At 40.2% G+C, this 21,774-nt stretch overlaps 1 protein-coding gene across 3 annotated transcripts in view; it reads left to right on the plus strand.

Annotated features, from left to right (window-relative positions):
• The window catches only part of GUF1 (GTP binding elongation factor GUF1), a 32,006-nt gene that overhangs the window by 9,445 nt on the left and 787 nt on the right, over positions 1-21,774 (plus strand). For all 3 annotated transcript variants that reach the window (XM_061585528.1, XM_061585530.1, XM_061585529.1), the window contains exons 6-17: positions 2,760-2,837; positions 4,098-4,181; positions 5,807-5,871; positions 6,204-6,407; positions 7,977-8,116; positions 10,211-10,334; positions 10,533-10,665; positions 13,312-13,455; positions 16,422-16,555; positions 19,372-19,473; positions 20,370-20,489; positions 21,722-21,758. In XM_061585528.1, the coding sequence (XP_061441512.1) occupies positions 2,760-2,837; positions 4,098-4,181; positions 5,807-5,871; positions 6,204-6,407; positions 7,977-8,116; positions 10,211-10,334; positions 10,533-10,665; positions 13,312-13,455; positions 16,422-16,555; positions 19,372-19,473; positions 20,370-20,489; positions 21,722-21,758 (1,365 nt within the window). The remainder of the gene's footprint in view (positions 1-2,759; positions 2,838-4,097; positions 4,182-5,806; positions 5,872-6,203; positions 6,408-7,976; positions 8,117-10,210; positions 10,335-10,532; positions 10,666-13,311; positions 13,456-16,421; positions 16,556-19,371; positions 19,474-20,369; positions 20,490-21,721; positions 21,759-21,774) is intronic.

Consider the following 21,774-nt stretch of genomic DNA (forward strand, 5'->3'; position numbering starts at 1 on the left):
TGTAAGAGTTGGATCCTGTGTTATGGCAGAAAATATGTCTCTACAAGTGCTAGGGGTTGCACAAGTGGTAGGGATCATAGCCTGAAATCCTAAACACACTGACAATGCAACCCTTAACAAGTCTTTTCAGATATAGGCCCCAGTGCGTTCAGTGGGACTTCCTCCCAAGTAAATGAGTATAAGATTGGAGCTCACTATGGACTAAAGCCCACTGGACACAATGAAACATGAAAAGAAAAAGTACTGCCTTCAAGTCAATTCCGACTTATGCCGACCCTACGAATAGGGTTTTCATGAGGCTGAGAGGCAGTGACTGGCACAAGGTCACCCAGTGAGCTTCATGGCTATGTGAGGATTCGAACTCTGGTCTCCCAGGTCTTAGTCCAACACCTTAACCACTACGCCACACTTACTTCTGAGTAAACATGCATAGGATTGTACTGTTAAGCTTTGTTGTGAAAGCTCTGTGGAGGATTTAAATCTAATTTCTGGCCAAACAAAATTAAGGTATGAAGAACCAAAATGATTGCAACATTGGTAATAATGCTACAGTGGGACTGAGTTGGAACTAATTTTTATTTATTTTATTTATTCCACTTTTAAACTGCCCTCCATCAGTTAAGATCCCAGGGTGTTTTACAACACGTACATGAAAAGAATAAAATTAAATTTGCCAAGCAATAAGACCATCAATAAACAATAATTAGATTCACTAATAGGCAACCTTGTGGTTTAAGAATGCAGCTATAGCCCACAGATATTTCTATCAAACTTTAAAAAGCAGGGAAATTGGGCAGCTATAGTGAATGCACCAGGGGAGCAGGAGACCTGACCTCCTCTCTGAGATACTGTACTGCCCTACAAATTGGTCAAAATGCAAACACCATTTGGGTTGGTCTTTCACAGTCCAATCCACTTGCTGTGTAGCTTGGAAGAATTTGGTAACGTGCCTCTGAGCATATGATGAGTGGTGGCAACACCTGCCATCTCCAAAGATAGAGAATTATATTTTTGTATGTTTGTTGGTGTTCTTCTTACTTTGCTTCTTTCCTGTGTTACTAATGTTTCTACAGAGAATCTAAACTAGAACATTTTATTTCCCTCATTATTCATCCTACAAATCTGTGTCAAATTTATTTTATTAATTTCAAAGCCTTTTTATTGGTCAATGTCATGATGGTGAAAGCCTTTTGTGTTTCAAATTGGAGGTTATGTTCTATTTCTATTTTGGGTGCATTAAAAGTTGAATCTGAAACTGCAGTTTAATGTAAAATCAGACTGATTACAATATGTTGCTACTTCAGCAATGACTCTAGCTGTTGGAAAAAAGAGGATGCATGTTTTCAGCCCGCTGTGTTTAAACCACTTCATTTAAGGCAAGGTGGGCACGGTCAATTAAAAACATAGAGCACACCTAGAATTTTTCTAGAATATATTTCACCTCCCACTGTTTTATCTTGTGCAAATTGAGACACTCCTGAGGTCCACTGGAGACTATTCTGCAGAAGTCAGTGCCATTATTTCACAATTATGTTCGGAGGTTTTTTTAGTGTAAATTTTGCAAAGTGTTGCTGTACTTCTCAAAAAATCACAGAAATAGAAACAAAGAAAATGATTTCCTATAGGAAACTTCACTAAAATTGCAAAGTAAATCAGACATATTTAAAGTGACCATCTGAACTATATGAACTGTCTTAATAATGTTGCTTCCTCCCTGCTAAAACAAGATCAGCACAACAAATGTCTTCCTGTTATATGGGCTGATTGCAGGTGTTGCCACCACTTACCATATGCTCAGAGGCACATGTTACCAAGGTCACCTAGGGAGCTTCATGGCTGTGTGGGGATTCGAACCCTGGTCTCAGGTTGTAGTCCAACACTGACCTGGGGGAGGGGCAGGGAGGGGAGGGGGAGGAGATTGGTTGGGTAGGCACTGGACAAAAGGAAGGCCCTTTCCTTTCCAAAAGGAAAACATTGAGCTGTGAGTCTGGCGTTTAGAACAGTGACAGTTGGTTCTTACTGAGCATGCCCTGTGTTATTATAGGCTGCCAGCCAAAATTTCTTAAATTGATTAAAAATCAACCAGGCATTTTTTTAACTTTTAAACTGCAGAAGATGAACTTCAGAGTATGGGGCAAAGTCAGTAATAGCATTACAGGTACTCTGTGAGCATGGCTGATTTTAAATGAATTTCAACAGATTATGAGAACTTGGAGAAAAAAGTCCAAAAGGGCTCTGGGGTTTTTTTCTCTCTTTTTAGACTTTGAACTCTTGATTCTCTGACTGTTTTATGCATCGCCATGAAAATTGAGAGTGTTGTTAAGCAAGCGTTTCTGAGTTCAGGACTATACAATTTGTAAGGTTTTGTTTTGAAATGAGCTTATGGGAAGCATCAGAATGGCACGGGGGGTATTTTCAATTTAACATTGTGGAATGTGAAAAATCCACGCTATAGTATACAGCCACTCTCATGGCTGTGTAATAAGCTATTAATAAAAGTGAAGGAATAGTTAATACTGTCTTACACTGAGTCAAACCCATTGGTTAATCTAGCTCATAATTGTCTATACTGAGTGGCAGCGGCTCTCCCAAGGCTCTCTCTCACCTTACTTAGAAATGCCGGGGATTGAACTTGGACCTTCTGCATGCAAAGCATGTGCTCTGTCACTGAGCTACAACCCTGCCTCTTTTCTCTGGGACAGACTTTTGGGGGGAGAATTACATGCACAAACTCTCAAATGTTTAATACTGTTTTCTAGGGTATTCAAGCTCAAACGGTTGCAAACTTTTATCTTGCCTTTGAAGCACAACTATCAATAATTCCTGTTATAAATAAGGTAATCCTTGCCACACTTTGTACAATATTAATAATTCTTCGATAAAGCTTTAACATAGAATAATGACTTTTCCCCAGCACCCCTTAGTGCACTTGGGACAGAGGTGAGCCACAGGAGGGTAAGTTGCCATTCTGATTGTGGGTCACCTCTGTGGCTTTCTCTTCACTGGTTTATGTTTTTCTGTCTGTATTTATAAACTATTATTACTTCTAAGGCCTTCCTATTTCTTCTCCCCATTTTGTTTATTTATTTGCAAAAATTTCTATACCTGCTAACATTAAGAAGAAAAACATCATGACAGTGTACAGCATGAAATACATCACAAATCTGTAGGTCAGATTGACACATCAACATAGCTGGATCATGCCTCAGGAAAAGCCTGGGTGAACAGATGTGTATTAAGCAGGCGCCCAAATGCCAATACTGAAGGTATTCCAATGGTCATTCAAAGCTCATTCCAAAGAACAGGTGCTGCCACACTAGAGGCCCTTGTCTTAGGTGTCATAAGATGAATCTTGGGAGCATATGGCACTACTAAGCTTCTTACTCTTTACACTGCTGAATTAATATTTTGGTTAGGCGTCCTATTTCCTTAGCACTGTTTTATCCTTGACCGTGCAAGCCGCAGTTCTGGGAGCAAGCCTCACTGAAAACATTGACACTTATTTCCAAGTAAACAAGCACAGGGTTATGCGTCACGGCTGGCTTCTCCCTGTGCTTAGAACTCTCTGCCTCCTATTTCCTCTTCCTTTTCTTCAGTAGAACAACAGAATTTGAAACCTTGTTTATTTCTTCTGTGATCTCTTAAGCTGTTCTAGTTTTTGGTTCAGCATCTGTATTTCCTTATGTTTTGCTTGATTTCCCCTTTTTGTGTCACCTCCCTTACTCTTCCCTTTGTATCAGTTGATTTTAGACAGTGAACCTGCAGGCCGGGGATTTGTCTTTTTAAAAATGTTTTGAACACTATCTAGTAATTGTATTTGCTTTGTACATAAAATATGATGCTGCTGAACCAACTGTTTCCAATTTCACATAGTTGCTCTAAATAAACACCCCCTCCTTGGCTTCAGATCACTAGTTTAAGAAAGACATAGAAAGTTCCTAGGTTGCTAGTAAAATATGGAAAAACGAATATGTAACTATAGCAGACATTTTTAAAACACCAGTGAATATTGCTGCCTTCTCTCAGTTTTTTGCTCTAATAGGATTTGTTTATTGTCCTAATCATTGAGCTGCTGTAACAGTAACTTTGTTTTGCAGATTGATCTAAAGAATGCAGATCCTGAGAGAGTAGAAAATCAAATTGAAACAGTATTTGATATCCCCAAAGGAGACTGTATTAGGGTAAGACATCTTTTTATAAATGTGTGTTTTGTTGATAAACCTCTTCAACAGGGACACTTACAGGTTATTTTTACTAAACAGTTATATTCTTACAGCACACTCTTATGCATTATTTACTCAGAATCAGTGAAACTTAGTCCCAAGTAAGCGTGTGCACACTGTTTGTCATAAATTCAAGTCCAGCAAAAGAAGACCCATACACAGGAGTAGTCTTCTGCACACAAGGTGTCTTCTTGGCTGTATGGGGTAAAACACCATTGCATCTAGCATCCAAGGTAAAGCTGATCTGTGCTAGGAATGGGTCCGTTTGCAAAATTCCTAATACATTGTTGGTATGATAACCTTTTATATTACTGATCACTTTGTTGTCAGGGGGATAGAATATAGTGGATTGTTACTGTCAAAGCTGATTACACTGATGATCTGTTTGGTGATCCTTGTATGCATCGGTGTGATTGGATCTGTGGACTGAATCCATGGGTTGTAGTCCATTAAATATTTACATATGTTTAAATATCATGTTGCTCTTCTGTAGTTTATTTGCAATAATTACAGCATCTGAGACTCAATCAAATAGGAATGTAGGAAGTTCCCTGATACTGAATCAGACCACTGATTCACCTAATTCAGTATTTTGAGAGCTGCTGTCAGTGTATGCGAGTTCTTCAGAGGAGTCTTTTCAGATGTCCGATATGGATCCTAGGGCCTTCTGCATGCAAAGCACGTGCTCTGCATTGAGCTGTGGCCCTTTCGCTACTGCTTGAAAAGTGCAATTTTTTTTTTTACAGTGTCAAATTTTCCTGTTTATTGTTAGAGGATTAAAATGTTTGAAATGAGCTTTTTTTCTACGCAATGACTGTCCTGTTCTTTCTTGTTATCCAATATGTCCAAATAAAGTAGCGTTGGGGGAACTGCTGGCTCACGGCCGTAATTAGGCTCATCAGGCCTCTTTGCCAGGCCACACCCTCCTGTCACTCATTTAACATCATATGACATCAGGTCATCAGATGCATGACAGGTAAAGCTGTGGCTGCAAACAAATAAACTAGAACCTTGGGATTGTTTCTTTTCAGCCGTGTCTTGTATTCAGTGTTGAAATCTGGCTTCCAGTGAAAGCTATGCTTTTTTCAGCAGTGATCAGATCATCACCTGACTTCATATGACATTGGGTGATTAACATAAGGGGGGTCCTGCCCACCTGTCAAGGTGGCCAGTGGAAGGTTGGTCAGTGGAAGGTTGGTTTTGGATCCAGTACTTACCCCAGAATGCAGGATATTACTTCCTCCTTTTGTGGAATGAATTCTTAAAGTCATTGAACAATTACAATTGCTTAATACCAAGTGCCCTAGGCTTAGAGGAAGGCAGTGGTAAACCACCTCTGAATACCTCTTGCCATGAAAACCCTATGAATATATCCAAAAAAGATTCTTAGGGTTGCCATAAGTCGTAATCTACTTGAAGGCATATAACAACAGCAACTATTCACTGTAAAGCATTTTTAAAATATAACTGGGCATCATGCATGAAACATAATATATAAATAAAGATGACACTTTTAGTTTATTACTGGGCTTCAATAGCATTCTCTTGAAATAAGGTCAACTTTCATTTTTAATTTACTTTAGATTTCTGCTAAACTGGGAACAAATGTTGAAAGAATACTTCAGGAAGTTATCGAAAGAATCCCTTCGTAAGTTTTCTTTTCTTTTCTGACATATACTCTTGAGAATAGTCTGTATTGCAGTTAGGCCTAGCCTTTTACTTGAGCCAAGTATATGTTGCCATTTGAATCTCTTTAATAATATCCCTAATTTGATGATTAGTAGATTTGTCTGGTAAATAAGACGTGATGAAAAATCAGAATATGGAGATGCTTAAACATTTCAGTTTCTGTCTGCCAATCATATTATTACTTGCTACATTAACTGGAACTGTTGTTATGCGAGCACTTTGAAAATATATATCTGGTACTCAAAAATAACTCTCAGTATGCATTATATATTTATTTATTTCTTATAACAGGCCCAGTGCTAGCACACGTGACCCATTGAAGGCTTTGGTGTTCGACTCCACCTTTGATCATTACAGGGGTGTGATTGCCAACATAGCATTGTTTGGTGGAGAGGTTCATAAAGGCCATAGGATAACATCAGCTCATACTAAAAAGGTTTATGCAGTTAATGAAGTGGGAATTCTGACACCCAATGAGCAGCCAACACATAAATTGTAAGTGTAAAGTTTTTGAAATAAATCAGAAAGTGTTATTTGTGAGGCCTTTGGTGATGTCTTGATCCTTGTTCCTGTGGCTGCCATGCCAGCAGCAGTAAGACAGATTTTCCTTCAACTTTCCATTTTCCTTTGACATGTAGGGCAAAATATGGAGCAGGGGCAAGTTTCTTGTTAAGACCAGCAGATGAAATTGGCTTAATGGCATTTAGGAACTGCTTCTTGGTGCCTCTGCCTGAGGACAAAAGACAACGTGCTGGTCATTGAAATGAACATTTCAGGCAACAATAAAATGCTCATATTTCACTTTATTTGCAAAAGCTGTGTAGCAGTTGTATAAAGATTGTAGCCAGCTAGCATGGGGAATTGATGTAATTGTAGGCAGTTGATTATGTATATCCAAATTCCTAAATAGCTTATTCTGCCAAGAAAAAGGTTTGAAATATTGAATATTCTCCTATTCTGTATCTGTGTAAGAGTGTCTTCCTGCTGGAGGGGCAAGCCTCATCTCCATGGAAACATGGAGGGGAAGAAGCAAAGTGGGGTTGTGGTCTCTGAACTATGTCTGTGCAAACTCTAACAATACTGTGATCCTCTCCTGCCCTGGTGTAGCAGTGCAGACGGGGAGGGGCATGACAGGGAGAAAGTGGCATTTTAAAACAGGAGAGGTCTGAGTAGATTGGGAGGGAAGGAATACTAGGGATTTTTTTTAAGTTTTAAAAAGGTGAGATAGAGAAGATGAGTACAACACAGAAAATAACAAGGGTACAACAGAGCCTTTCCCAGCTCCCTTCTTAGTGCAGTAAAACCTCTCCTGTTTAAAACCAACACGTTTTTCCTCTCTTGTTCCTCCATCCCTGTTTTACTTAAACCTCTTCTGTTGTTTAAAACCAACACTTCCCCCCTCTCAATTGTCCGCCATTCCCGTTTTACTCAAACTTCTCCTATTGTTTAAAACGGAATGTGTGTACAAAGGGGACTGCAGAATAGGAGGGGAGAAGGCGTGGTCCATGTGCAAGGGAGAGTTGAGAAGATGGAGGAGGGAGGGAAAAAAAGATTCAAGGTGAAAATTGTGTGTGTGCAAAGGGAGGAGGAGTCATGGAAATGGGGGTGGTCTGTTTGCTAGAGGGAGTTGAGAAAAGGGAGGAGGAGTAAAGAAAAAGGGGTGAAGGTGAAAATGGGGGGGCAAAGGGGGTTGCAAAAAAGGAGGGAGGAGGAGTCACGAGAATGGAGGAGAAGATGAAAACAGGTACAAAAGAAGAGGGGGTGGCAAGAGGTTACCATGTGTGGGTGGTCTGTGTGCAAGGAGAATAGAACATAGAAGCGGGGAGGAATGGACATGTGGGTGAAAGGGAAAACAGGTGCAAAGTAGGTCTGCAGAGTAGAAGAGGGAAATGGCTTCAGAAATGGGGTTGGGAAGGTGAAAAGAGAGCTTAGTAGTTGCATGGAGTGGGAAGGGGAAGCTCTGCAAGGCTACCATGGCGGGAGTGGTGGGGGGTTGGCGAGTGGAGCAAGCAGGAGCACAGCCCCAAGTAATACATATTTCTGCGTGATGCCAATTTCATTTAGATATGCTGGCCAGGTTGGCTATCTCATTGCTGGAATGAAAGAAGTCACGGAAGCCCAAATAGGAGATACAATCTATTTGCATAACCAACCAGTGGAGCCATTGCCTGGGTTTAAATCAGCAAAACCAATGGTCTTTGCAGGTGAGGTGCACATATTCAAAAGATGGGAAGTGGTTTAATGCATACTAATATTGGAAAGGTGCTCAGGTGCATTAAGGGATCCTTGTTACTGTGACCTGACTCTGCTGCTGCTGCTGCAGTAACGTCTGAATCAGCCCAAATTAGCCTGCTGTCAAAACCAGTAATTTATTTAGGCCACTTTTATGCCATCTTGAGATGACTTTCCTACCTAACCTTCCTTTTCTTCACTGGCTTGGAAGAGTGAGAATATAGGATCTAAAGATGCTATTTATGTATCCCCCAGCAGGAGTGGAGCTGAGATGTGGGGTGGAGAACTTGCAGGATGCATAACCTTGATTGACAGCAGGGCACACTTTCATTGGATACAGCTTCACAGTGGCAAGGCATAGTATACGGCAAGGATCCTGTTTCTGATAAGGCACATGCTGTTGGAATTTCCTGGCCCAGCCTGACTGCTGGCTCCCATTGGGAATGTGAAGAGGCCACCACAGCTGACAGCTTTAGCTCTTCCCATGGCTGTTGCTCTGCCACCAGGGGGTGCAGCAATGATGTCAGCCTGTGAAATGGGTTGGCCCATCCCTGTAACCCTAAAGCCTCTAAAGAGATTCATCCTCGTGTGAGGGAGTAAGGAGCCCACCGGCACACCCTTTCAACTAAGGATCTCTAGTGCCATGTGTCAGATGCCACAGTAGTTGTGACAAACATTTTAACATTCCCACAGGTGCAATATCAACCATATGCAGAAGAGATTGTTAAGTGGAAGGCAAAAAACTGATGAGCAGGACTGTCAAAAATGATCTTGGGTAAAATTCTCTGCCCTGTCAATCAGTAGTTAATGCTAGGTCTATGGCTGTCTGAAACAGTAGTTAAGGCTCTGTCTTAGTAAGTAAAATGTAGAAAGAAGGTGAGATGTCTGGTTAGGCCAAGAACACTGTGGATAGGTATGTGAAGAGCCCGTCTTTATATCTCTGGTAAAGTTCTGCTTCTGGTCCATCCAGGTCAAATGTATGTCCCTCCCTATTCTTCTCTGGTTTGGAAGTGTGAGAATATAGGATCCAAAGATTAATGCTCTTCCCCACTGAGAGCATTTGCAAGTAGGGAACTTTAAAAGAAAATATGTGTTCCAAGACAAAAGTCTCAGTGGAAAGCTCTTTATCAAGTTCTGATGGAGTTTAAACGATCCATCTTGTTTGGCTGTTGATCAAGCGTCAGCGACCTTGCACTGTAATGCAAGTACATTCAAATAATATCTAGAGGGATACCCTTGTCTTGTTGATAGTGCTTTCATTTTGTGTTTATGGTGGACTCCTCTAAATTATGTGAGGTGATGCTTTGGTGCCTGTGAAGATTGTTGCTTATTACCACAGTGACTTGGGACAAGTGGAAAGAACAGTGATTTTTGTATAGGCTTTTGAATAATTGGGTCTTTTCAGAATTATTCAGAGCCGGTTGTACCTTATCAGATTTCATTGTAACAAATGATTTCCATACATGGAAGGGTCATTAAAGCATTTCAGCTAGTTTATTCCAATGGAAACTTTTCAGGGGGAGAATTTTTTTAAAAACACTTTTTGTGGGTTGTATCCAAGGGTTGCATGAGCAGAAGGCAGCTCATGCAACTAATCTTTCTCTCCCTCCCTGCAGCCCCCTGTACTCTGGGTTGGAGGAGAGCTGCATAGTGGGGGTTGTCTCATATGGGGCTGCAAGAGGGAAATCACTCCCAAACTGGTGAATCTTGCTCTAGAGGGAACAATTTCCCTCTCCCACTGTAGCCCCACATGACACAGCCCTCACTGTTCAGCCCCCGACCCTCTGGAGAGGTTCTTCGGTGATACTGGCTTCTGCGGGGGGGGGTGAGAGAAAGGTCAGTTGTGCAAGCTGCCTGCTCTGACGCCATGGTTGAATAAAGCACTCTGTGAAACGAGCTTAAATCTTGATAGTTTTAAAACCTGGCACGTTATTTGTGGGCTGGAATTGAAACAGGCATCTGTCGTCTGCAGAGAGAAGTTTTAAGTGACTCTAAAGAAAGTGTTGAATGAAGTGGATGAGGATATTGATCAGCCACTTTTATTAAGGTTTTCTGTGTGTTGACAGGAATGTATCCAGTAGACCAGTCGGAATATAGTAACCTGAAAAGTGCTGTAGAGAAACTGACCCTTAATGACTCCAGTGTTACTGTTCACCGCGATACTAGCCTTGCCTTAGGAGCTGGATGGAGGTGAGCCTTACTGTATTCAGTCTGCCGCTTTGGGTTTTGCCTTTGGGGAGTATTTGTGATGTGATCATCTTTAGCGCAATGCAGCATGAACAACCTCTCTTCATTTGGCTAGGAAGCTTAATGTTTGTGGAAAATTATTTTTTACTGCTATGTAATTGACAATAAAGATTGAATGCAGTGTACATGTTGTATTTACAGGTTGGGCTTTCTTGGCCTTTTACATATGGAAGTTTTTAATCAGCGTTTGGAGCAAGAATACAATGCATCTGTCATTTTGACAGCGCCCACCGTGCCCTATAAGGCTGTTCTTTCATCAGCAAAGTTGATAAAGGTGATGTAGGGTTTTGTTTTTGGTTTTTGGAGGCCAAAGCAGGAGAGGAGTGTGGGACGCTCCAGATGTTGCAGGACTGTAACTCCCACTGTCCCTAACCACGGTCTGTACTTGCTAGGACTGATGAGGAGTTGGAGTCGATAACATCTGGAGGGCCACAATTCCTCATCCCCTGGTATAAAAAAAAGAATAAGTGATACATGCCACACAGGCTTGATAGGTAGATTGTTGCTGAAATAATTGGAATTAAACAAGTAAATCTCAAGAGACCCGCTTCAGATACCATGTTGGGCCAATTGCCAAAACATGTTTTTGATGATCAGGAGCATCGTGCAGGCTCATGTAACATCTCCCATTTCTCCCATCCATGGTTAGCATTAACTGTGTTCTAACCGGTACCGTTGTATTTTCTGCTAACTTTCCGTTCAGTGTCTGGTTTAAAGACTAGCTGTGATTAGCAATAACTGGTTATACTGATTCAAGCATAATGCTAAAGCTAACATTAACCGGGGAAAGAAGTGGAAAGGAGTGTGAGCCTGATGAACAATGGCAAAATAAGTGAGCCCGCAGAGCACTTCAGATTGCTCGACTGTGGTTTGTTGATGGTAGTGTGACATGCTGGTTTTTTTCCTTTTGTTGAACAAACATCTACATTTTGTTAATTAACTGGTACTAGTGATGAGCTTCTGCAATTCTATCTGTCTTTGAATCCAATCCAATATATTCTTAAACTGTCTCTTTTCTTAGTTGTCCCATTTTCAGAAGCCTGTCTGGCTTCAACTAGAAGTCAGGCAGTTATTGTTTGCAGTCTCCGTGCTGTGGAAAACATTTCTGCAGACATGCAGCAGGCATCCTCGCTGCTAAATTTTAGGCGTTATCCTGAAGACTTTTTATGCCAACAAGCTTATTCAGTTGTTTAAATTTTCTTATGACGAGCCAGTTGTGTTTATGATTTTGTATTGTTTTTATAATATTCTATGTCCTACTATATTTGTATACATGGCTGTATACCACCTCGGTATTTTATGAGCGGGCGGTTTATAAATATTTGTATAAATGAAATAAGCAGCACATAGGTTTTGATTATTGGATTCTTAGTTTTAGGAGTTTGAATAATTACAAATGGACCTGCAACAAAATGCTACAGTATATCTTCACCCCTAATAGGAGTTATTAACCAGAGTGCAAGCCAGCCTCTTTGCCATGCCTTTACATCAGGATATTATAAGCCAGGGGTACCCAAACTGTGGTCTGCGGACCACGAGGAATCTGCAAATCTTCCTGGTGAAGGAATCTTCATTCAGGTGGTCTCTGGTATGTCTGTGGATTTGTGGCTGAAGACAGGAGCTGGCACACCTATCACATTAAATATTTATATTGATTTTAAATTGTATTTTTACTGCTTTTATTTCTTATATATTGTGGGTTCTATCCAGTGCTACTCCTACTCAAGGTGGAGCCATTGAAATTCATGAACCTAAGGTAGTAATCTTCATTAACTTCAGTATGTCTCCTCTTGAGTAGGACTAGCCTTGGATACAATCCTGTATTTTATAAAATGCATATATAAGAAATAAAAGAAGCAATAAAAATGCAGTTCAGAATCATACAGCATCTAGCAGAGTGTATTACAATTGCAACAATAAGCAGAAAAATAATAATCAAGTGGTCTGCCAAGACCCCTAGCAGTTTTGAAGTGGTTCATGGGGGGGGGAGTTTGGGGATCGCTGCTATAAGCTTTAGAGCAGCCTTTCCCAACCAGTGTGCCTCCAGATGTTGGACCACAACTCCTATCTTTCCTGACCATTGGCGATGCTGGCTGAGGCTGATGGGAGTTTTGGTCCAACAACATCTGGAGGCACACTGGTTGGGAAAGGCTGCTTTAGAGGCTCAAGTAAGCCAGTTCAGCCTCCCCACATTTTTCTTTTCCAGCTGACATACAATGTTTTGTGGCAACTGTTGAGCACTGAGCATGCCTAGTCCTCAGTGGGCTGCTTTTTATTTTGGGATGTTTTATTTTGCTGGTTTGGTTTTTGAAGTTTTTGTTGTTCTGCAAACCTCAGGGTTCCTCAAGATTGTGGCCGTCTTGGCAGTGTTTCTGTCACACTAGGTGCCGAGTTTGCTATAAGGAGTGATATCCTAAATACTTCTAGTCCAACGTGTGCTTTCACAGAAGAGGCTGCTCACTGCATTGCTCTGTGAATCATCTCCTTCCAATAAGCCTTTATTCAAGACAGATAATTCTGACCTGCTCTGCTCTGGTTGCGATTAAATCATTGCAGAGACCCAGAGAACAACAGAACTATAGAGAACTATACCCAGAGAACTATAGCAATGTTGGTTGACTGTTGTGTTTCTGCATGAGTCACTGGCTCTGGGCTTGCCTCACTCAGAAAGGAAGGAGTGGACATTTCTAGCCCTAGAAGGATAAGAACTAATGTCTGGGGATAGACAGTGTTTTCCATTACACATGCTAAAACAAAACCTTTGGAGATGTAAAAGTAATATGCCTCCAATTTGAACTCAAAAATAAGTGCCATTTCAAAATCATGACAAAAGAGTTGAGGGATTCACTTGTTAGCCTGAATGATATGTTGCAAAATACTTTCTCTCACCCCCCCTCCCCGGCCCGCTTTTTTTGTTTAGGAATATGGGCAAGAGGAGATCACCATAATTAATCCTGCTGAGTTTCCTGATAAGTCAACAGTGGTGGAATATTTGGAACCTACTATTTTGGGCACCATCATAGCACCAGATGAATATATTGGGAAAATAATAAGCGTCTGCCAGGTTGGTTTATAATTTTAAAGTTTGTGTCTGCTGTCTGCCTTCAAGGGTTGAGAACATTAACAAATTAAATGAGGCAATTTTAATTTGAATTGAACCAGTCTGGTGGTTTTCGTACTTTTAGGGAACAACTTGTCTTATGAAGAACCTCACATATTGCAGAAGATTCTGGGGCATTGTCTTGGTTTACATGGGATGCTGGGCAGGTATCTTGACCCTCATTGTCACCTGTGTGAACTGAGTATGTGCCCAAGAACACACCTAACACTTCCCTGCATCTGTGCAGTACAGAGAATGTCAGTGCTGATGGGCAAACTTTTCAGAAAACCCCAGGTTCCCCCAAGAGAGTTTGAAAAACCAGGACCTTCAGTGTGTGTTTTAATTCTGGCAAGCACATTGACATGGACTAAATCATAATAAACAATAATAAAGTTTTTGAGTGTTCAGAGCATGTTTTATACCAGTAATCTTTCTTGCAATCCTGTGAGGCAGTATCATTACAGATTGGAAATCGAGCTGAAGGAACAGTAACTTGCCTAAGGCCACATACTCAGTTTGTGACTGTGATGAAATTTCAGTTGACAACTTCCGAGCTCTCATAGCTCAGACTCTAAGCTGATACAGTCTTTTCAAAGAAAAGTTTTTTTCCTTTGTATATGGGAGAGGAAGTTACATGTATTGGGCTACTATAATTATTTACTTAACTAGTTGGTCACGCACTACGGTCACCAAACAGGCCGTCTTTGCAGTCCCAGGACCCAGTTCCCAACCCAGGGCAATTGATCTTGGCAAAATATCTCCCCTTGCCAAGGCTGAGCAAACCAACAATAGCCCTGCAAGGTAGGCAGACTGACACCACCCCTTAATCTGAGTAACCACTCTGAGTCAGAAAACCCAGAGCCCAGAAATAGTTCGACCAGGGATTCCAAAAGACAAGAGCCAAACAGTCACTCCTCATCCCGGAGCCCTAAGCAACCCCAAAACACAGTTGTCAGTGGCCAAGGTACAAGATTCAGAGCCAAATTTCCTCTCCTGCAAAGAACAGACATGGGTAAATAAGTAGCTTTATTTGAATAAAATATAAGCGCACAATTAATAGCAGCAAAACATTCCTTAAAACCCACACCCTAAAAAAAGGGGGCTTAGGCAAAATACAGAGTTCAGACACAAACCAAAATAACAAAACTAACTAACCTATTCTACTTACTGAAGAGGTAGTTGTTGCAAAGTCTCACCTCTCCCCAGAGAGGCATAGCTTGGGTAGTGAAAGGCAGTGGAACCCCAGTCAGGTAACCGCCTGTCCAGATGGAACCCAGGGTAACAAAGGCTATAGGTTTCACCCCCTATACTTAAGGAAAAGTCCCTAGTAACAGACCATACTAATGTCAGGGGGCTTTCTTATGACGTTATGCTTCTCGAGGCTTCTCCAATCTTCGCGCCTAACAGGCCCCATCCTCCCCTCAGTTCTCAGGCCAGTTTGACCTTGGTGCCAGGCTCTCATCAGATAAACAGGTGTCTCTTCACAGGCCTCCTAATTAACTGCAGCTGAGAAACTAGGATTTTTCCGCTCAGAGGCCCCATATCTGAACAAGATGAAATCCCCACAATTCTTTGCATCAGAGCCATGTTACAAGCAACCATTCTGAACAATTCTGACAAGTTCTTGACATAGTTAACTAATTAAATGCAGATTTATGCAGATTTAAATGCAGATTAAATGCAGAAGCGGATTAAAAACTCTGGAATTGGTTCACAGATACTTTCAGGCTTACACAGCAATCAATACATATCATAGGACATACTTTTTTCACAAAAATACTAAGAACTGAATTTTATAGCATGAAGGTACCAAGGGGACCGTCCTATCCAGTGACTGCTCTCAAAGAAAACATCCTTTACAGATGCTAGTTTGATTACCAAGGGAGAAGAGGCCATTCCTTCCTTAGGCTACTTACTCCACTGTTAAGCTTCCTAGCTTTAACTGCTATTTCTTCTAAGGTTGATACTAAATCCACTGTACTGTAGTTTGTTTCATGTTTTATCCTCAGTGGCTAGGATGACTTGTTTCCCATTCCTTCAAAATATTAGATGACTGTCAACCAATTCTTTAGCTTCTCTAGGCTAAGCACACCTTTTCCTTCAGCCTCACTCGCTGGATTTATCTTCTGAAGCCTTTCCAGCTTGTGTCAACATTCTTCTTGAACCTTTAATGTAGGAGTTGGACAAACTATTCCAGAAAAGTGGATGTGGCACAGTAATTTCTTATGTACTGGAAATAGGGCTTCTGTAGAGACAAATTACTTTAAGCAAAAAAGAGAGGACCTGGGACATTCAAAAAAGGATTAGGCAAATTCATGGAGGATAAGGATATAAGTGGCTAATTAGTCTTGATGGATATGCTCTGCCTCTGCAATTGGAGGCAGCATGCTTCTGAATACCAGTTGCTGGGAATCGCAGGAGGGGAAAGGGCTGTTGTGTTCAGGTCCTGCTTGCGGGCTTCCCATTGGTATCTGGTTGGCGACTGAGATGTTGAACAAGTTGGGCCACTGGCCTGATCCAATAGTCTGTTCTTATGTTCTTTGTTCCAACCAACTTACAACTTAAATTACAGTTTCTTTTATTCAGTACAGCTTGGTCTCCTGCAGATATTTCTCACCCAGCAAGCAAAGTTATAGATGATCAAGTAAAATAATCTATGATTTTCATGGAACTTTTGGTACCTTAGCAATAAGAATTGTGAGGAATTTGGGTGATGGAAAAAGAACTGCTGAAGAACATGCAAACGACATAGAAAATAAATCTTCCATAAAGAAACACTGAAGCTTTAATGGCTATTATACTTTCCAGCCTTCCTAATATTAGTCATTCAGCTTAAAATTCACCCACCGTGTTGTAGATTTTAACATTTAGTGAAAATTTCTATCATGGGATATTCCAGTTGACGTCAAAACTACTGTGTTGCTTGTCAGACCCGAAGGGCTATTCAGAAGGACCTGGTGTACATTGATGACCACAGAGTCATGATGAAATATTTCTTTCCACTGAATGAAATTGTAGTAGACTTCTACGATGCTCTGAAATCCCTCTCCTCTGGATATGCCAGGTAATGTGATTTTTGTAATAAAACAGGACATTCATTGTATGTTGAATTTTCAGTCTTACAGGTGTGCCCAATACCTAATTCCCATGGACCTTTAAGAGTTTGGAGAAGAGATAGGGTCTCTCCAGTGCATGGCTTGAGGCCTATTGGGGTCTTGCCCCTGTTGTGGGGCAGAATGGACACATGTAAGCGTCTCACAGCACAATCCTATACGCGTCTCAGAAGTAAGCTCCATTGATTTCAGTGGGACTTTCTTCCAGATATATATGCATGTAGTCCATTTCCCAGGTTTATATGCATGTTTAAGGGCATGTAGATGGAACAGGCTGTCTTTGTTTTTGTTTTTTTTTTTTCAATAATTTTTATTCAGATTTTCATAAAACATACAAGACAAAATCATAAAACATTCAAAGACAAAAAACAAAATCAAAAATAGTTAAACAAAAAGAAAAAAAGAAAAGAAGAAAAAAAAAAAACAAAAAACAAAAATAAAAAATAAAGAGTAAAATATTGACTTCCCATTTGTCAAAGATCAAATCAGTTATAAGTCTATAATATATAGCAATCCTGTCTCTTAAGTCATATTATAAAATCACTTTCCTCCAGTAGTTATCTTACTTAATCATCAAATCTCATAAACATTACTTTATTCTTTCCACAAAAAGTCAAAGAGAGGTTTCAATTCTTTAAGAAATATATCTATCAATTTTTTTTTCCAGATAAGCATATCGATTAATCCATCTCATTACTAATTATGATAATCTTATTGTCATAACCATAGTCAAAATAAACATTTCAATTAATCCATCACATCAGAATCTGTTAGGTTCAGTAATTTCAGTAGCCATTGTTCTATTATCTCTATTAGTTCCATTTTCCATCTTCCATCTTCAGTAGTCTTGTTAAGTCCAGTAATTTCAATATCCAATCTTCCATTATCAGTATTCCATAATAATCTTGCTGTCAAAGCCATAGTCATATAATAAGAGTCTGATGGGAATTACCTCTATCCCAAATATTTTCTTGCCATCCATTCTGAATAAGTTGCTGAAATACTGCTGTAAAATCATATCTCTGTTCTTTTTTTCAAAATACACTGGGTCATCTCTTAAAAGTTTTTCCATTGTCACATGGCTGCAGTTAATTCCATAGATTTTCTCTATATTGGGCTCCATCACATCATTCCAGTCCAGAAGATAATCCATGCCATTGATAACTTTATCTCTAGAATCTTCATTAATTTCTTCAGAGATAACATTGAGTTCCAAACAATAGATTTTATTTCTAAAGTCCATAGACTCCAAATCTTGTTCCTGTTCCACGTTTGTTCCAATCTCCGGGATCTCCTCTCTCACAGGGACCCCTATTCCAGTCTCCAGGGTCTCCTCTCTCACAGGGACCCCTATTCCAATCTCCGGGGTCTCCTCTCTCACAGGGACCCCTTCCAGGGTCACCTCTCTCACAGGGACCCTTATATCTTTAATCTCCTGCTTCATTTTACTCAATTCAATTTTCGTTATCTCAATCTCATTCATTATTCTCTGAAACATAGTTATTTCCAGATTCTCAGCCACTTTCTTAATTGCCATTTTAAAAGAAAAATATAGGAAAACCACTTCTTATTTCAGCAACAATTGGGTTAATACTCCAAACTTGGTGACATCACAGTATAAACAGAGCAGACAGCCTTATCTCTCCAATAGTTAAGTAAACAAAATGCAGTTCCCAGGATCGAAGCAATTAATGGCAATCGTCAAGAAACAGATTCGTCAAAATAAAATAGACCAAAAAGAGAGTAGTCTCAAAACAGTATAATATTTTTCAAAATAAAAATCTGGAATAGAAATCCCTCTTCTGTGTGTATCTTTAGAATGCAAATCCAGGACAGCTTTTTGCAACAAAAACAGAGATAAGCTATTAATTAGTGCGTAGCAGAGAGAAGTTACGGCTCCCCAGTGAGATGTCAAAAACCGATCAATCTGGCAAATCTCTTTTAAACAGCAACAATTTAAGTCAAGTAAAAGAAAAATATAGAAAGAAGGGTGCTTGCCTGTTAGTGCGTTCTCTCTTAGAAGATAAGATGAACGTTCGCTTTAACAGATAGAGCTTGCTGTTGAAAATCCGTCCCACCTTCGTCGGCTGGACCTCGTCCCATAAATTAATGAGATCTGGTCGTCCCAACAAAAATAGGCTTTGAGGTTAATCTCTTCGTTTCTCCCTACCCGGGAGAAGTTTAATCAGTCAAAAAAAAAAGAAAAAACTGACTGATATATCTGAATAAGCTTCTTTTGAGGCAGGAGCCCGTCTCAAAAGCAGGCACAGGCTAAGTCACCCTTCCCGGAAGTGGAACAGGCTGTCTTTGAAACCTTATAAGCTTTAGGTGGGTTATTTCCTTACCTCACTATTTTAAGTCCTCTAGCACAGCCTTTCCCAACTTTTGGGTCCCTAGATGTTGCTGGTCTACAGTTCCCAGAATTCCCAACCATTGACTGTGCTGGCTGGGGCTGATGGGAGTTGTAGTCCAGCAACATCTAGGGACCCAGAGGTTGAGAAAGGAGCAATGACCTATTGGACTGATGCCTTTATAACTCTGTTTGAACTTTGTATCTTGGTTTGTTACTAAACTGCAAGTAGATCTGGTTTGGGATTACAAATTTTCCCACCATATATTATTAGTATTTGAAAAGGGGGACATTTTACTGAGGGAGAAAAAGTCTGTGTCTTATCTTTGAAGAATTATTCAAGTATTACATTAAAATGCTGTCTTTCAAGAAATTAAAAGGCCATTTTGAGTGCTGAAAATATTTTTCTCTCTTCAGTTTTGACTATGAAGATGCAGGATACCAAGCTGCAGATCTTATCAAAATGGATATTCTTTTAAATGGAAATGTTGTAGAAGAGCTGGTAACTATTGTTCATAAGTAAGTAAACTAAAAATGTATTCCTATTTTATGGTGGGTATCTAAGAGATGGAAGTTATTTCTGATACTTCCTGAATTATGAAGAAACTGAGCATTTTTAGTGAAAGATCAGCAATTTTTAAAAAAGATTATCCCCAAAATTGAAATGTGAGAAATACATCGGGAAACTTATCTGGGTTTCCCATTGGACAGAACAATTCTACAGCGTTGTTTGCGGGGGGTGGGAGTCTGTGGTGGAGGAGCTGCCAATTCTTAAGCTCTGCTGGGCTCACACTGACTGGGGCTGAAGGTGGGGTGATGCTTTTCCGTCTGTCAAACCGTTTAAAAAAAATGCCTTTCAGGGCATGTTGCGAGGGTTTTGGATCATGTGAATCCAAGCTACCCCACCCATTTTTGTTCCTTAACTACTATTGGAGCACAAGCAGAGCAGCACTTGAAAGTTCCATTGCTGCCCACAGCAGCCTGTGGGTTGGGAGGCCCACAATATCTTATGGCCTGAGACACCCTTCCAGGGACCATAGGATTGTGCCTAAAATGTGATTTTCTGATTTTGGTTATATTTTAAAAACTGCCATTTTGGTTTCTGTTTTGTTGTACAGATTGATTACAATACTCGTTCTTTCTTCCAATGATTTCATTGCATTGTGGCACAATAATTCATCTTTTATGTAATTAAATTGAAACATTTAAGGAATTCTAAATCTTAAGAGCAGGGTAGCCAATGTGGTGGCCTCCAGATGTTGCACTACAAATCCCATCATTCCTCGTCATTGGCCATGCTGATGGGAATTGGAATTGAACATCTGGAGGCCACCATGTCAGCTAACCCTGCTTAAGAGTGATGGGTTTAGACTTTGATATCAAACTGTGATGTTCCTATCTTTTTTCTTTTTCAGGGACAAAGCATACACAGTTGCTAAGGCTATGTGTGAACGATTAAAAGATGTTATTCCAAGACAACTATTTGAGATAGCTATCCAGGCAGCTGTTGGAAGCAAAATAATTGCGAGAGAAACGTGAGTTGTTAGTGATGACTCTCCTTTGTTATATTTTAAAAGGTAGCTAAAGTGCAATTTTTTATACAGCTGTGCTTGATACTGTTACAAACCAAATAAAGTTTTTCCCCTTTCATCTCTAGTCATTAATTTATTTTCTAGTATTTACCCAATGCATTGAAATCCCAGTCTCTTAAAAGGATACTAAAGACAAATAGAAAGTAGCAGTTTCATTCAGGCGTGCCTTTCATTTATTGTTTCTACCTGCTTCCAAAGCCTTTCAGAGATGTTTCCTTTAGTCCTAGTGGATGCCAGCCTTCTTTCAGAGAAGGTATCCAGACCAAGGGCCCATATTAATTAATTAATGAATTTTATACCCCACCTTTCTTTTCATGAGAGAAACCCAAGGTGGCTTACACGATTCCCAGGCAGTCTCCCATCCAGGTTCTGACCAGACCTGACCCTGCTTAGCTTTCGCAGGGTGCTGGCCTCATGTGCCTTCAGACCATAGCCTGGGATTAATGTACAAGGAGATTGGAATGACAGGTGTTCACAAAGATCCCTTGGAACCAGGCCTTAAACATTAGTGGGTTGTATTTAGCTAAGTCCTACTTGGAGTAGACCCAGTGATATTAATGAACCTAGATTAGTCATGTCTATTAACTTTAATGAGCCTACTCTGAATGGGACTAGCATTGAATACCATCAGGTACCTGAAGGTTTCCTTACATGTATGTCATGTGACCAAGGTGGCTGGTGTAGGTTAGCAACTGCAATCGTGCGCTGTGGATTCCTTGAAGTTTCTGAACTGTCTTGAAGAGTAGCTCCACACAGAATGCAGAATGTGGCATGTAACTAAGACAGTAACAAAATACCCATTCTGAATTAAAAGGAATGGTCTTGTGAAAGAAAGGATAATCACATTTCCCTGTTGTACCTCTTTGCAATTAGAATGGAAAGTACAAACTGGGATGTTGGAATTCTCTTAGTGAAATAGTCCTCTTTAGATATGTGAGTAGTCATGGAGCTATGCTGACACCCAGTGGTTAAAACACACTAGAAAACAAATTTCGTTTAAAAACAAGTGCTTGTAGTTGCTACGTGTCAATGGGCATTAGTCATTTGAAATCAGATGCTGATTTATTGTTGATGGAGCTTTTGTGATATAGCACTAGACCACATTATGTAACATTTTTGCACTACACTCTCTAAACATGCACTTTGGTTTAAGCATTGAAACTTCTTTCTTTCAGAGTGAAAGCTTATAGAAAAAACGTCCTGGCAAAATGTGTAAGTATCTGTGTGT

This window comes from Rhineura floridana, chromosome 9, assembly GCF_030035675.1.
Source record: "Rhineura floridana isolate rRhiFlo1 chromosome 9, rRhiFlo1.hap2, whole genome shotgun sequence".
Lineage (NCBI taxonomy): Eukaryota > Metazoa > Chordata > Lepidosauria > Squamata > Rhineuridae > Rhineura > Rhineura floridana.